The following is a 16,535-nucleotide window of genomic DNA, read 5'->3' on the forward strand; positions in this document are numbered from 1 at the left end:
ATAAGTGGAAAAAGAAGATTTCATTTTCAGAGAAACCTATAACCATATTTGGACACTCACTATCCTGCATTTATACTACAGAACTTCTTGGTAAGAAAACCAATATTTACTGAGCACTTACTATGTCCCTGGGAGCATTCAAAGTGCTTTAGATAAACTTGGGCTTCCCAGGTGGCTCAGTAGTAAACAATCCGCATGCCAGTGCAGGAGACGCAGGAGAGTCAGGTCTCATCCCTGGGTCAGGAAGATCCCTTTGAGGAGGAAATGGCAACCCACTCCAGTATTCTTGCCTGGAAAATTCCTCGGACAGAGGAGACTAGCAGGCTACAGTCTATGAAGTCGCAGAGTCAGACACAACTGAGTGCGCACGCATGCATATAACCTATGTAATCCTTACAACAAATGCAGGCTGCAGGTCCTGTTCCTATCACCTTCTAACAGATTAAGAGACTAAAGAGTTGGGTTAGAGATCTCTTAATGAAATATCCTACAAGGGAACAAGAACAATTAGTATTCTATGCTTTCTGACACAGTTATGAATTTAAAAGACAGTGTATTAATGTGATTTAGATAGTGATCTAAGGCACAAGTGAGCATGTTCAATCCTATTTGTACACACCCCCATTTCAGACTTGGGTCCCTCCAATAGATAGGCGAGAACTCTCACGGCAGAGGAAGCAGACCTCCAAGGGCACGCTAAGCGCACATTAGCACTGTGTTCATGCTATCCCACTGTAGAAGCTGGTGCCACATAATCATTTATTTCACTACTTGAAAAATGATTCCTCCTCTAACATTCAAGGAGATATACAGAGTTTACTTCTTTTTCTTCCACTTCAAGAGCATTAATGGAAGACCAGGTTGAGAGAGAGAGAAGTTTCAGAATGACTTATAAATGTATACTTCATAGAAGTGGCTCTAATGATGAGAAGAGAAAAATTAAGCAAGTCATGTGAGGTTAAAGGAAACCGACTTGATTTTTCACTAATACCAAGTAACCAGAATCAACTCCCCAAGAAAGAAAATGACAAAAAGTAACAAAGTTGCCCCTTTCCAACTAAATTACAAGGTCCATCATACTCCTCTTTGATGGCATAGTTCTTGGAGTGACCTGGATGTTATCCTACAAGTGTTGCCACTAGTTCAGTGCTATTAGTTCACTGGATAAAGAAGCTATTTTCAAAACAAAGATTTAGGGATGCCTTACTTAATAAGGGGATAACCCTGCAGATAGGTGCAGCATGATATTACTTCTAAGGGAAATGCTGAAAAGGATAGCATAGAATTAAACGCCCCCATGCAGCCTCCCTCCCCGACAGAGAAGCTGGAACAAACAACTCTCAATCATTCACTCTAATGGAGGGGAGAAGAACTCCAGATAATCCAGAGTGTCAAATAATCAGCTTTTGAAAGCATCCATTTTCTTTGCACTTGAATCAAGGTACATCTGAAATTGGGTGACTCACTTTGAACTAAGTCTTAAGACCCTGTGAGACAGTCTTCAGGAAGGACTGGAAAGGAGCCCAGGGTCTTGCTGTCCTTTATCCAGTGTCTCCCAACAAGATGGCTGGGAAGGAAATTGAGCCTGATCTCCTTGGTCCTGCTGAGGGCAGGGAGTACTCAGGTGCAAGGCATCCTGACAGCATGCTAGGCAAGAGGGGAAGCGCTGATAATAAAGTAATAATTCTGCATATTTCATCATGTGAGCTCATCAATGGAAGATGCCCGGAGAGAGACACCAGGCAGACCGGAGTCACTTGGGGTACCTATGACTCGTTTGCCAAGAAATCAGGTCGTAGTCTGGCTCCCTGCCTTCCTTCACAGCATTTGTTACAGTTTATATTTATATACTCAGGTGCATATTTGATTAATGTCTGTCTGTCTCCTTCTTTGGTTTAATTAGGAGGGCAGGAGAAATTTTCCTCACCTCTATACTCTCTCCCACAGAATCTAGCATGCTGCCTAGATCACAGTAAGAGTTCAGTTAGTATTTGCTGAACAACTGCATGGAATAGAAAAAATAAGTGCTATTAGCAAATATGAAAGCAAGAGTTTGGAAGTAGAGAGTCAATCTACAGATGATGCAGAGTTGCAAGCACCATGAAAAATACCAACAGGTTCCTGCTCTGTAAAGATTAACACAGAAACAAAGGCATAATCATTACTACTCAATTATGTATCTTTCTTTGCCTATGATGATATAGCAATCTAATACTGTGACTGTTTGCTATTTCGTCGCTAAGTCATGTCCAACTCTTGCAACCCCATGGACTGTAGCCCACCAGGCTCCTCTGTCCATGGGATATCCCAGGCAAGAATATTTGAGTGGGTTGCCATTTCCTTCTCCAGGGGATCTTCCAAACCCAGGAATTGAATCCACATCTTCTGTGTTGGCAGGTAGATTCTTTACAGCTGAACCACCTGGGAAGCCCTCAGTACTACGGCAACAATCCATTTATTAAAAGCCAGAAGCTCAAATTTGAGTCATTAGCTTTTAATCACAAACATAGAATATGAAATGCAGTGTTAAAAATACTAACAGTGACCTTTTTGTTACAGCCTCCACAGAATAAACTTCAGGATTGGGAAAAACTAAAACTGCTATTTCATGGGTCCACCTATGGAATACAAGCTTCCCAGGTAATGCTAGTGGTAAAGAACCTGCCTGCCAATTGCGGGAGACATAAGTGACACTGGTTCCATCCCTGGGTTGAGAAGATAACCTGGAGGAGGGCATGGCAACCCACTCCAGTATTCTTGCCTGGAGAATCCGATGGACAGAGGGGCCTGGTGGGCCCCAGTCCATAGGGCTGCAAGGAGTAGTTGAACACGACTGAAGTGACTTAGCATGCACCTACGGAATATTACAGAATTGTATCTGTTTGCCATGTGTCAACTTTAAGTCAGAAATTGGGAGCTGGAATTTTGCAAAGTCTATAATGCGACCTTGACAAGAAAATTTGCTATTTCTCAGCAAGGAAATGTCGAAATGCAAACCCTGACTCATCCCTCATTCACCTTCACAATAAGGGGAGCTATCTTATACTAAAGAAATCAGGTGCAGAAGGCACCTTCTCAATCATTTATTCCTCCTCCTTAATTATGAAACAGGTATGAGAACTCAGGAGCCATGAAATTAATTATTTTTCGAAAAACATTTTGTTCCATTATTCCGTGCAGAGAAAAAATGATTAAATGCTACCAGTCCTCAATCTTCACAATTTTAAAGCCTTCCTGCTGATGTCTGTACCCAGACCAATCAGGACTGACCATGAAAATAGAATAGCCACCAAGAACTATATTACCAGACTACCTAAGCTTCAAAGAGGATCTAATATATTCACAGGTCTACACAGGGAAGCAGGTTACCCCTGAAGTGAGATATACGATCTGCAGAACAGAGATTGTAAATCTTACCCTCATTTCTCATGATAATTTAGATTATTTTACATAGGACTATTGTTTTCTGTAATGACCTAAAACTCTGACCTGCACATTTACCTTACTGTAACACCAGGACAGCTGAACTGAATGAACAATCTTGGCAATAGCTGTCTGTCCAAACAGGCTGAAATATGTTACTAAAAGTATCTCAAAAAAAGTATCTCAAAGCTCTCTCTTCCATTGCTCTTTCTCTGGCTCCTTTCAATCTGAACAAGGCATTTTGATTTTCATTTTTCATTCCAGTTTCCTAACTCAGCAGCCCCCTGCCTACGCATTGCACTTGAGTAAACCCTTCTTTGGGCCATGTTTTTCCCTTTCCTATTGACTGTGTGTACTTAGTTTTTTAATACTGTGTAAAACAGCGGAAATAGGAATCAAATATACATTCTGTCCATCTCCAATATGTCGTCCAATATGCCTCATCAACCCATTTATGTCAGCAGTGTTTGCAGTAAAACCATCTAAGTCTTCCATTAGGGTAGTTAAGGAGTACTCATTATAGGGCAAGCCAGGCCTAAAACTGGTCCCCAAACACACATCCCCAGCTCAGCCACAGGCATCAGAGTACTCACCTTCTTCTTCCTCCTTCTCTTCTTCTTCTCTTTGGCCGCCTGGGCTTGCTTGTGCTCCCAAACCAGGTTAGTCAGGTTGGCCACATACTCATCAGTCTGCTGCAAGAGGTATGCTAAACGCCTGTCTTTCTTTTGATCGATCAGTTTTCTATAGCCCTCTTCATCTTCAGCCTATTAAGGAAAGAAGAGTGTGACGAGAACATAATAAAAGTTTGTGGACAACACCTTTTCCTACACATCCCTCCTCTGACGGTCTGAACTTTAGTGGTGTGTGCAGCAAACTGAACGATTCCAGCCGCCCGAGTCCTCGAACCCTAGCGGGGACTGGGGAACACAGGGCAGTGCGATGCCTACATCCCGAGAATGGGGGTTCAGGGTCAGACCAACACATGTAACTACACAATTTGTGTGGTGTGATCAAGCATTTCGAGCCAACTTTCCACTCTTCTTTGTTTAAACTGCACAAAAAGTGTTACAATTTGATGATTCACCATCTGAAGCTTATCCTTAACTGTGTATTGGAAATTGTCAAACATAATCAAAAGCAGAGAAAGTAGTAAACTCACTCATATAACCAACAGCAACCAACACAATTAACTCGTGATGACGTGACGACTCATTTCACTGCTGCCCTTCCCCCTACTCTGCCCTGTAATTCCGAACTGAATGGTCCTGAAGCAAATTCCATAATAGCTTTTCATTCGTTAACTATTTCCATAAGTACTTCCAGAGGCAAGGAACTGAATAGGTTTTGAACAAATAATTCCTGATACTTCAAAGCATAACAGACACTGCGGTTGATAGCAAAGGTCAAGTTGTGCGGATTTGGTCCCAGATCAGCATTGCATGGTGCGCCCAGGTGACTGGAGACAACTCATTTAGCACCTGAAGCCTGAGAGTGCTGAGCCATAAAACAGACACAGTACTTCCCACCTCACCTCCCCATTAGGCAACATTATGAGGTTAAATGGAATAAAAACTCTGATGTACTCTGGGTTGTTTCAAGAGAAATCTTTTTTATACATCCCAATAAAAGGACATCTCCAAAATATTTTCTTCACGTGATGCAGGATAAAAGGAACACACGGCAAAATCTTTAGGAGGCAGCTCCATTATAGAGGAGCTTGGGTTTTTCAGTCCAAGGGTGTCCCTCCGGCACTCGCCGGAGCGACAGCAGCTTCATCACTCCTCCTGGCTGCTGTCTGCCCCGTGGATGAACATGAACCTTGAATGCTATTATAACTCTAATTGCTTTTGGTTATGGTTGATCTCACTTGAAGAAAGAGTGATAAAAAAACTTCAGTTTCTCTGTTATCTGTATATTCCATCATTTAATTGCAAAAATTAATGATTTGCAAATGCCTAATCATTAGTGTCAAACCAATCTGTTACTGAAGTTCTAATATAGTCTCACTTCAGTTGAATCAGACAAATTTGATTGCTTACTGCTCAGATGACTATAAAATGGTCTCCCCAGCTAGTTAGCAATCTCTGAGACAGCCCCTCCCATTCAAAAAAGGAGTGGGAGGCAGGAGAAGATGACAAGATTTAGTAGTACCTGGACACAGAGCATTTTAAAATATGTTGTTTACTCTCTGAAATCCAAAGAAAAATTAATGACTAAAAAATGCAAACTGTAATACCAGCCAGGAAGACTGTGTCACTTGGAATTTTTTAGGGATGTAATTACAGGTTGAGGCTAATGATTCTATCTTCATCCAATACTCACACATTACGTCCCACAAAGAATATGCAGGTCTGCTATCAATATACATCACACACACTTTCCTAAAATCCACAGTGTGCTCTGAGATTTTATTCCAAAAATAAGGGGCCAATAAAAGCAAATATGTAGGCCTGTGACATAAACCAATTCCTTCTGTGTTTATATATCCATTAAAAAGTAATGGTAGAAATGGAATGACCCATGAATAGAATTCCACAATAACACAGCTATAACAAAAAAGCAGTATTTCAAAATTAACTGGAAAATCACTTTTTAAACTGTTAGAGAAACATTTCTGCCATTTAAAAAAAAAAGATAAGCATAAGCATCAGAGACGTAAAAAAAAAAAAAAGATATTCCTAGATTCCAAGACACAACTTAATGAGATATTCATTCAAAACAACTTGTGTCATTAGTCTCAAAGAAGCACTATTTTTAAAAGCACTTTTAAAATACCATGCTGTATTTTCTTTGCTAATATATCATTTAAGATTTTTTCATTAATGTTAGTCTTTTTTTCTCACTGGAATTTTCCACAGTGCTTTAGTATTGATATTATACTTGCTTTAAAAGACGATTTTAGGAGTTTTCTTCTTTTTCTATTCCATGAAACAATTTAATTTAGGCCCTCCATATCTGCGGTTTTTGCATCTGCATCTACAGATGCAGAAGGCTCACTGTCCTATGCCATTTCGTATAAGAGACTTGAGCATCACGGATTTTGTTATCTGGTGGGGGTCCAGGGACCAATCTGCTGCGGATCCAAGGGGTGACTGTATGGTAGGGTGATCATCTTAAAGATTTGGCAGAAATCACAATGAAATATCCTGGGCTTTCTGCTTTGGGCAATGGGAGAAAAGGAGAGAATGAGAGAAAAGAGGCACTACTTTAAAAAGAACTGCCACTTCCATCCTTCCAGGTCTGGTTATCAAAACTCCTAAAAAATAGAGAACCTATCTTCATGTGAGAAGCTATCATCCTAGACATGGAAACATTGTACTCATCAGTGCTAGCCCTTGACTATTGGCATCCTGCTATCTAGGGAAAAGAAGGTATTTTTACCTTATCCCTGCGAAGTTCAAAGGAATGGATTAGTATACTTGATAAACAGCTTTTATTTTCTCCTTCTACCACGGCCTGTTTGACATTCTCAGTGCAGATGGCTGCGAGCAAAGCGTCTCCCTGGACTCCCGCAGGCAGCGTCCTTACCATCAGCCTCCGCATCCTCTCCTTCTCAATCCGCTCCGTCTCTTTCTTCTGCTCCCGTTCCGTGTTGGCATGCCAGGTGGCCACTGCTTTGGAAAGCTTCTGGATCTTGCCAGCCACAGACCGATGATACTCCTTAAAGTCTTTTGCATGTTGCAAAATACTGTTCAGGTATTCCTAAAGGAGTCACAGCAGGGAAAAGAGAAGGCTGAACATCCAGTTCCCAGTTAAAGGTTCAACACAGTCCAGGAAAGCTCTCAGTGTGTATAGAACAGCAACGGGGGACTGGCACCTATTTGGAATGGGTGTCCCGGTGTGTCCCCGCAGCCGAGGTGCGGGCTACAGGGCAGTGGGAGAGGTGACCTCTCCAAGTTTGTTTCAGTGCCAGCCTGCAGAAAAGAAGCCTCCCAGGTCCTGAGGGTGTGGCCACATGAAAACAAAGATCAGAGGTAGAGAGGGACCTACAAGATGGTGATGATGACATTTCAAGCAAATCACTCTCGAATAAACCCAAGGGAAACAGGTATTATACTGAGAGGACAAACAGTTGGATCATGTTATGCAAGTTAGTGCTCTCACTTAAATACCTTAGGATTGTCACTCAAAATGAGTTTTATAGGAAGCTAACATGGCCACACATCATTTGTATCCAGTTCTTAAATGAAGAAGGGGAAACACATAACCTTATTTACACTCAAGTCCAACACTTTGCAAAACAAAACCAAGCAAGGCACTAAATTAAACTCAGAAAAACAAAATTTATAGGATTATGACACGAGAATCAAATCCTACATCAAAATATTTCCAAATCTCTGGAAAGGAATGTTTTAAAATATCTGCCCCTGTGAAACCTCCAACTGGGCCCTTGAAAAGCCCAGGATACTATATTTATATTTGTTATAAAAATAACTGTTTGCCCTCTTCTTTCCAAGCTCCCTCTCCCCTAGGATTTTGCCCTAGGAAACCTTCCTGTGCCCACCTCCTCAGCAGCATCCCATGGGGTTATGACTACGACACTTGATCGGAATTCAGAGAGCAGCGCCCTCCCCCCTCACCCCGTACTGATGTTGCCGTGTCCTTGGGGAGGTCACCTCTCTGCTGGGCCTAAGTTTTCTCATCTATGAGACGGTGTGGTCAGACCACCTAAGCTCCCGGATCCTCTCTGTGATGTCCCCACCACCCGCAGGGGTCCACCTCTCAGGGGCTCTGACTCTGCCCAGCCACGTGGTGGGCCCCCGCGTACCTGGTGCTTCTGCCTTCGCTTCCGCTCCTGCTCGATCTTCTGCTGCTTCTCCAGCTTCTCCGTCATGCGGGCTTCCCTCAGGGTCTGGCGCTTGCTCCGCTTGTACGCCTTGGAGTTGAGGGCCGTCTCCAGGGTCGTGTCCCGTCGCATGCAGGCCACCACCTCCTGTCGCAGCTGTCGAGAGGGGAGTGGTTGGAACATCTCCCCCGACGGAGACCAGACCCCTGTCCCCCTGCCCTCCATTCGGTGAAGGCGAAAAGGGACTCCCGAGTTTCTCCATCACAGTTGGCCTTCTAGTAAACAAAGGGACTACATCATGCCAAGGGTATAGGGTATGTTCAGAGATGCTCAAAGTCTCCTTTCCAAAAAATTCAGATAGGAAGCCAAGTACAACACTGTCTACAGTAAGTAAGTAGAGAATGTCTTACAATTGTTTTTAAACAAATCGATTCATTCTAATTATTTTAATGATATTAATTAGTTAATAAGCTTTTAAAATGTTTTTACTTCATTTTAAGTGCCATACTAACATTCTCTTTGTGTTTAAAGATTAATGTTGATGACGCTGGGCAAAAAGAATAGAACTACTTCCTGTTTACATGAAGTAGCTGTAGATACTCAAACAATGTTAATTCACTGTCTCATATAAAAATGGGAAGTACTAGTTTTGGCTTCCTCTCACTCCTAACAATGGTCTTTGAAAGGTATTTATTTATTTTTACTATATCATGGACTTCTTTCAGATTATCATAAATATAACACCTCATTCATATCATGTGTTATATGGTGGTAGAAAGTGAGGGCTTAGAAACATGCATTGAAATAATAATTTGATTGAATATGAAATCAGCATCCATTACAGTAAATATCATTGGAAAACTTCATAGATAACAGGTTTTTCAATAAAATGAAGCAAAAATGAGAAACCAATCAGAATCCAGCATAGCAAAGCTAATTTGAATGTAATCTTATTCCTGAAAATATAGTTGATTGATACTCATTTAATAAAATTGTATTAAATGGCTTATAAAGTTACCTATAAGAAACAAACAAATGGAATACACAGTTTTTTGTTTTTGTTTTTTTAATTAAGTTCTAATCTACTCACATACCTACAGCCAAGTAGGCGCCAGGCACCATGATGCCCTCTTATGATATTATAACCAACAACACAAATGTATTTCCAAGTTCACATGATAACAGCAAGGGGGTTGGCTGTGGAATTTTATTCACATCCTCCAACAGACCAAGTCATGCAATTCAATCCTTCCAAACTACTTTCGCTCATTAATAATTCATTTTGCATGCCTGAGTCCTTCCCCAAACAAGCCCATCTGACTGGCCAGGAAGCATTCCTTTTCCCCTTTGGCTAAATGAGGCTGTTAGACAATTAGGGGACCTGTAGCTTTGGGGTCAGCAAGGCAAAACTCGCCAAAGTGAACGTTGGCTCTACTTCATCCCCCTAGTCTCCTACAGACTTAACAATTGTAAAATAGATCGCTATGCTTGCCTTTATTAATCAGTGACTTCTAAGACCATAGCAAGAACAGTAGCTACAAAATCACTGATGAGTCAGTGCTGGGGTCTGACGTGATCAGATGCTGCAAAAGTAGGTGTTGATGAATAATCTGCAGTTACAAAACATAGTTTTATGTATTTGTATAAACAATGAGCTATTAATTTAGTTAAGGGCCTTTCATATTTGTTAAAATAATTTGCATAGTCAGAGCTAAGGGTTTTATATTTCTCTTTACAAAGAAGCTCTGATCTATTACCTTCCTGTTTTCCTTTGAAATCATAAAGACAAACATGAGCTACTCCATCTGTTCTCAAGGTTTCATCTACAGTAACAAAATGCCATAAGTCAGACTTTGGAAACCATAGTATGGGAGAGAAAAAAATGTCTCTGATGTACGGAAGAGAAAAATAGAATAATAAGCAGTTCATCTTCATTACTTTTCAGTTCTGTACTGCTGGTCGAAAAGATACACTCTTTTCACTAAATTTATATCTTTTTAACAATATTGAACAGACTTAAGGAAATGCACAGATCACACTCTGGAACAATTACATTCATTTCCTGCACCTCAGATGTGCTGGGGAAAAGTTATTACCTGACGTTGGAAATTGAGTAACCGAAGTGCTTTCAGTTCCACGGTTGCCTTGGTTCGTAAGTCTGGTGGCAAAGAGCCAGGCAGATTTTCCAGCTCCTGTATCCTATGGGCTATGCGAGCCTGGAGTCTAAAGGAGATGATAAAATGGGGGAGGGGAAGGGGAAAATATATGTTACAGCCTGGTCTTCACTGAGAGACAACAGTCTCAGGTTTACGTTCATGGCAGAACACCTTGCAGATACTGATGGCAAATTTCTGACACCCAAACAGGTTATCTGATGTTAAGCAGAGAAAAGCTGCCTTTGCGATAATGCACACAGGTGCTGTATTACTTAACACTTTTGGCCTTCTTCACAACCTGTCTCTAACAGACAGGAAGGAAGGCTCGGGGTACATGTAGGAGCAAAGTCAAAGTCCCATGGCTCCCTCTGAAGAGAGAGAGAAAGTGACAGACAGGAAAAATCTGACTTGCTCCCAGCCAGAGTGCAGAGCTGAGACAACAGAGTTCTCTTTCTAACTGCTAGTTCTGTCCTAAGGCAGCGGGGCCACCGGACCTCCCTTCCGAGATGCTGATGATGACAGGCTTTAATGCCGAGTGAATGAGGACAGTTTTAGGTGCTGAGGCCACAGAAATCAGCCAACCCAAAACTTTCAGAGATAAAAAAGCCCTGCCAACCACAACCATTTCCTCTGTGAGCAATGCTTGTTTGAAAAAAGAAAAGAAAAGGCAAATCAGGCATCGAAAAAAAAAAAAATCTGGTTTGGGGCGGCACTAAATAGTAAACTGTATGTCGAAACTAAGAGTTTCTAGAAAAGGACTGCCAGGCAGTCTCAGTCTGGACATCATTAAAAAAAAAAACAAAAACAAAACAGAACTGTAGGTACTTCCTCATAATAGAGGCAGAACAGAAAATAAAAGACATCCCACTTAATTTATTTGCAATACTGTTACTGTAAGTCACAGAAACTGGTTTTAGAGTTCACCTGGGTCCTATGCTTACAAATAACGATCTGCCATTTAAACCTATTTTTAGAATCACCTTCCTTCAAATCTGGGGGCAAAACTGCCTTGGAATACATTTCGACAAAGAAAGAACAGTAAATGGTAGTAAGTTAAACTAAACTAACAGTAACTGCACTAAGGTGCATTTAAAGTGAAAATGAAAGTTGCTCAGTTGTGTCTGACTCTTTGTGACCCCATGGAATATACAGTCCTTGGAATTCTCAAGCCCAGAATACTGGATTGGGTAGCCTTTCTGTTCTCCGGGGGATTTTCCCAACCCAGGTCTCCCGCATTGCAGGCGGATTCTTTACCAGCTGAGCCACAAGGGAAGCCCAAGAATACTGGAGTGGGTAGCCTATCCCTTCTCCAGCAGATCTTCCCAACCCAGGAATCAAACCAGAGTCTCCTGCATTGCAGGTGTATTTAAAGCACAATTTAATTTTCTCTCTCTCTCTCCCACACACACACATATACATCTACAAGGTAAGTCTATAACAGCACCATGTTATTGATGAGAAAACTGAAGTTCAGAGACACCAAGAAACATGTGGACTTCACAGAGCCAGTAAAGGAGAGAGCCAAGATGAGAATCCTCACTGGCTTGACACCAGTACCAGTGCAACACCACCACAGATAATCAAAGTAGACTTTCTAACTGCAAACTCTCGTGGAACTCAGCTATAAAAGTTGATTAACTAAACATTCTGTTTAAAATTAGTTTCATGGTTTTGTCAACCTTTATGATGCCATATATTGATATGAAAAAGAACACCTTCTGTGACTTGGACACTGCAAAATATCTTAATAGTTCATATAGCCCAAGTATCAAAAGGCATACATGTGTGTGTATGTGCACACTAAGTCACTTTAGTCGTGTCCAACTCTTTGCAACCACATGGACTGTAGCCCAACAGGCTCCTCTGCCCATGGGGATTCTCCAGGCAGCAATACTGGAGTGGGCTGTCATGCCCTGCTCCATGGGATCTTCCCAACCCAGGGATGGAGCCTGCGTCTCCTGCATTGGAAGGTGGCTTCTTTACCACTAGTGCCACCTGGGAAGCCCAAGTATCAGAATGAGAGCTTTTTTTTTTTTTTTTTTTTTTAACAAAAATTAGAGCTGTTTGCTTTGATAGGGAAATAAAATATGTTTTTCAAAACTTTAAAAATAACAATAAAGGAAATGTGTCATTTTTTTCCTGATCTCACTTGGTTGCTCAGACAGTAAAGGATCTGCCTGCAATGCAGCAAACCCAGGTTCGATCCTTGGGTCTAGAAGATCCCATGGAGAAGGGAATGGCTACTCACTCCAGTATTTTTGTCTGGAGAACTCCATGGACAGAGAAGCCTCGTGGGCTCCTTCAGTCCACAAGGTTACAGAGTCTGACATGACTGAACAATGAACACTTTCATAAAAATAATATTATGATAGATTCCTCTTTTATTTCATATATATGTTATTCTGATTTACTGAATGATTTATTATTACATGTTACTACTAGTATCATCATTGTTATTGTATTATTTCAATAATGCATACCAACATAAACAATAGTACTTGTAAATGGTTTTACCATGCAACAGACTAAAAATGTATTAGGTTCAAACAATAACAATAAACATTCATCAATTTACTCTCGATCAAATTGTTCAAACTCTCCCAACCTTATTCCACATTCCTTTTACTATTGATACTCACGGGATTCTAATCATGGTTTTTAACTTTTCTCTGTATGAAACAAACATCTACTTCCTTTATCCAATTCAATTTCTTAAACATGCACACAGCCAAAAATTCCCCAATACAGCAACAGGTGATGCATCTTAACAATTAAGATATTAAGAGAAAAATCTATTACAGAGTTTTTTCAAATATATAATTTAAAGGGGAAAAAATGAAACTGAAACAATTCTACCTGTGTAGAGTTAAGGCCACACTAAGGGAAATTTAAATACTGTAGCGGGGTGAGATAAAGGCAACGATATGGTTATTCTACTTATTTGGTTCTATATTTATTGCAGTCCTTTTTCATCTGAATTCAAACTATCCCTTAGTATTGTGTTTTACTCTCCTTGACAAAGTGGGTCAAGTGATGTATTAGAGGAACGGGTGCTTTTTCCTTAATCGTCTAAATGACTGTGGAACTGGAGCTAAACAAATAATCTTAGGACAACTAGCCTGACTGTGTAGAGATTAAATCACACTGGACCAGGAGGGTGGGAGTTGGAGAGTGGAGAGAAGCAGGGAGGTGAGAAGTTGGGGAGTGGGGTAGGTGGAGCATGGGGTCACCTGGATGTGGGAGTCGGTGGGGAGCTGGGAAGGGGTGCCCTTCTTGCACCGCTGAAATGATGGCTTCTCCAAAGGACCTAGTAATTTGTCAGTGAATCTCAGATTCTCCAGCACAAAAGAAGACTCTTTCTTTTATGGAAGGGAGGCAAGAAGGACAGAGTGCAAACTACAGGAGAAGAGGAAAGGTAGATTCCGAAGTAAAATTATATGCATCCAATTCAGCACATGGGGAGAGGGAGGAGCAAAGAGACAGGAGGGGCTTCTTTTACATAGAGAATTTTATCTTTGTGTGGTGGTGGTTGTTAATAGGAATCTTCATTTTAAATAATGCTCCTCTCCAGACAATTTCATCTTCCCATCAATGGGATTCAGCAGGTAGTCCGATAAAGAGATTCAGGATTCTAAACTTCCCGAAACAACAACAGATGTAATACTGCATAACTGCAGGAGACTCATTTAGTGTCCTCACGGGTACAGAAAATTGAAGCAGAATTAGGTCACTCAGGTTTTTCATACAGATTGAACAGTAAATCAAGAGGGGTTACTGTTCTGGCAAGAAAAAGAGTTCCATTAAAGGCGACAGATATTTGTTCAGGTCCAGAGGAGAAGTTTATGATTCCTGTAGGAGAGTTATTTGAACAGAAAATGACACTGGTACATTTTGTTCCTTCCAGGAGCTGAGTGACACTTTTTAAAAGAAAGAGAGAGGGAGACTGACTTTTGGTAACTCTGCTGATGAAGCGGCTCTTGGTAATTTTTGAGAAGGAATTTTCAGGGTTGTAATGGAGGCCAGGGCAGCACAAAAAAAACACTAGGCCGGCTTCCTGAAGCCAGGGGGGCTAGTAGGCTGATTTCATACTAAATTCTGACTTGATGCCAAAAAGGGCTCACATCATTCAAATAGGCTGTTCGCAAATAAATCCCTTTCAATGTGAAATATATTTCTTTCCCACGTAACATTTGTAGAATTTACATGCTAACATTATAATTCTTGGAGCACTTCTGATCAACCTTCTAACTCTAGGTGGGAGAACTGAAGTGAAGTATATTGACAGGGGCAAACAAAGTATGCCAAAACACACACACACACACACAAAGAGGCACTGACACTCCAGAGAAAAGCAATAAAGTTTCATCATAAGGGAAAGATGACCTAAAAGAAAGGATCCAATTTAAACGAGAACTAAATGTTTTTAACTGAAGAGCTTACATAGATCTGAGGCTGGGTATTCACATGCAGAAACTTACGTGTGCTATTACTGAAAAAGGAAAGTTAATTTTGTCAAAATTCTGATTTCCTGATGAACAGGAAAAGTAGCCAGGTGACTTAAAAGTGAAAAAAAAAAAAAAAAAAAAAGTTAAGATTCTGACAGTTTCCTTTCACTTTTCATAGACAAGGTAAGTGATATTACAACAAAGAAATGAACATCTGGTTAAAGAATTTCTGACAAACGATTTTTGCTCAAACCAAGTTTATAAAATTATACAAGAGACTTTAAAAAAAAAAGACCTTGCTCAAATCCTCAATCAGAAGAGAGAGTTACACTGGACTCTTCCTATCAGTGCTAATGGGTAGTAAGTAAGCCATTCTCTCAGAGGGAAAGGGGGTTTTTAGCTGTCTTTTACAAGGGCCTAAGGGACTTAATCTAACCCTTTTTAAGGAATACATTTAACTAATTTCTGCAATTGGATAATTTATCTTCATATAGGCAGAAGTCAGCTCTTGCTCTGTAACTAAAGAAGATAAAAGATACCCCTGCAAAACCCTACCAGTATAAACCTAAGCTTCTCAAAACAGCCATGGGAGATTTCAAGCCAAAACACCCATCAGCTTTCTGAACCAGGGTTGCCAGATCGGTCACTTCAAAAGCCAGGCAGCTGAACAGAAGAGGAGACATGTTATCAAGTAATAATAATAACATGACAATTAGCCATTCCACCACCTTCTGCAATGCTTATAATTCAGAAGATACTGATGGACACATGTTTTTAACTTGACACAGGTATGAAGGACAAAACCTTTCCACATACCGGAATAGGCTAAACAGTAATAATTAATGCTGTGTACTTTGGGAGACCATCCATTAAGATCATTTCCCAAAAAAAGTGTTAAAATGAGCTCGTTACAAGAACACCCTGCAAATACAGTTCTGGTAAAAATGACAAAGAAAATTTAGGACTCAATAAGCACATACACAAACACACACCCCATAATATAGGCTGAAGAAGGAAAAAAATATGAAGAATCAATGCATTTGAGCTGTGGTGTTGGAGAAGACTCTTGAGAGTCCCTTGGACAGCAAGATCAAACTAGTCAATCCAGAAGGAAATCAGTCCTGAATATACATTGGAAGGACTGATGCTAAAGCTGAAGCTCCAATACTTTGGCCACCTGATGTGAAGAACTGACTCACTGGAAAAGACCCTGATACTGGGAAAGATAGAAGGCAGGAGGAGAAGGGGACGACAGAGGATGAGATGGCTGGATGACATCACTGACTCGATGGACATGAGTTTCAACAAGCTCCAGGAGTTGGTGATGGACAGGGAAGCCTGGCATGCTGTAGTCTGTGAGGTCACAAAGAGCTGGACACAACAGAGCAACTGAACTGAACTGAAGGAAAAAAAAACCCAGATGCATTTCTAGGTGCAGTGTCTGTGTTATAAGGCGTTCGTTCGTGTGACCCAACAAAGGGACTGGTAGCTCTGTATGGTCAGGGTAGGGAAAAAATGTTAGCCTTAGGAAGTCAGAATTTTAAACAATATCCCACTATCCCATTTATTGTCTTTTAAAATGGCTTTTGGCTTTTTTATTCAATGGCAACATAAAGAAAGGACTGAATATGAATATAGTTTTTCTGCCCCAAATGAGTATACAGTGCTGCTATTTGACTTTTGTACCACACAGAAATTATTCACCCAACAGAATCTATCAACACT

General features: G+C 40.8%; 1 protein-coding gene across 4 annotated transcripts in view; it reads right to left on the minus strand.

Annotated features, from left to right (window-relative positions):
* SMARCA2 (SWI/SNF related, matrix associated, actin dependent regulator of chromatin, subfamily a, member 2) overlaps positions 1–16,535 on the minus strand; it is a 175,166-nt gene that overhangs the window by 124,857 nt on the left and 33,774 nt on the right. For all 4 annotated transcript variants that reach the window (XM_043891441.1, XM_043891442.1, XM_043891443.1 and 1 more), the window contains exons 6-9: positions 10,306–10,432; positions 8,192–8,365; positions 6,952–7,125; positions 4,017–4,187 (exon numbers count right to left, since the gene is read on the minus strand). In XM_043891441.1, the coding sequence (XP_043747376.1) occupies positions 4,017–4,187; positions 6,952–7,125; positions 8,192–8,365; positions 10,306–10,432 (646 nt within the window). The remainder of the gene's footprint in view (positions 1–4,016; positions 4,188–6,951; positions 7,126–8,191; positions 8,366–10,305; positions 10,433–16,535) is intronic.

Source organism: Cervus elaphus, chromosome 29, assembly GCF_910594005.1.
Source record: "Cervus elaphus chromosome 29, mCerEla1.1, whole genome shotgun sequence".
NCBI classification, from domain to species: Eukaryota; Metazoa; Chordata; class Mammalia; order Artiodactyla; family Cervidae; genus Cervus; species Cervus elaphus.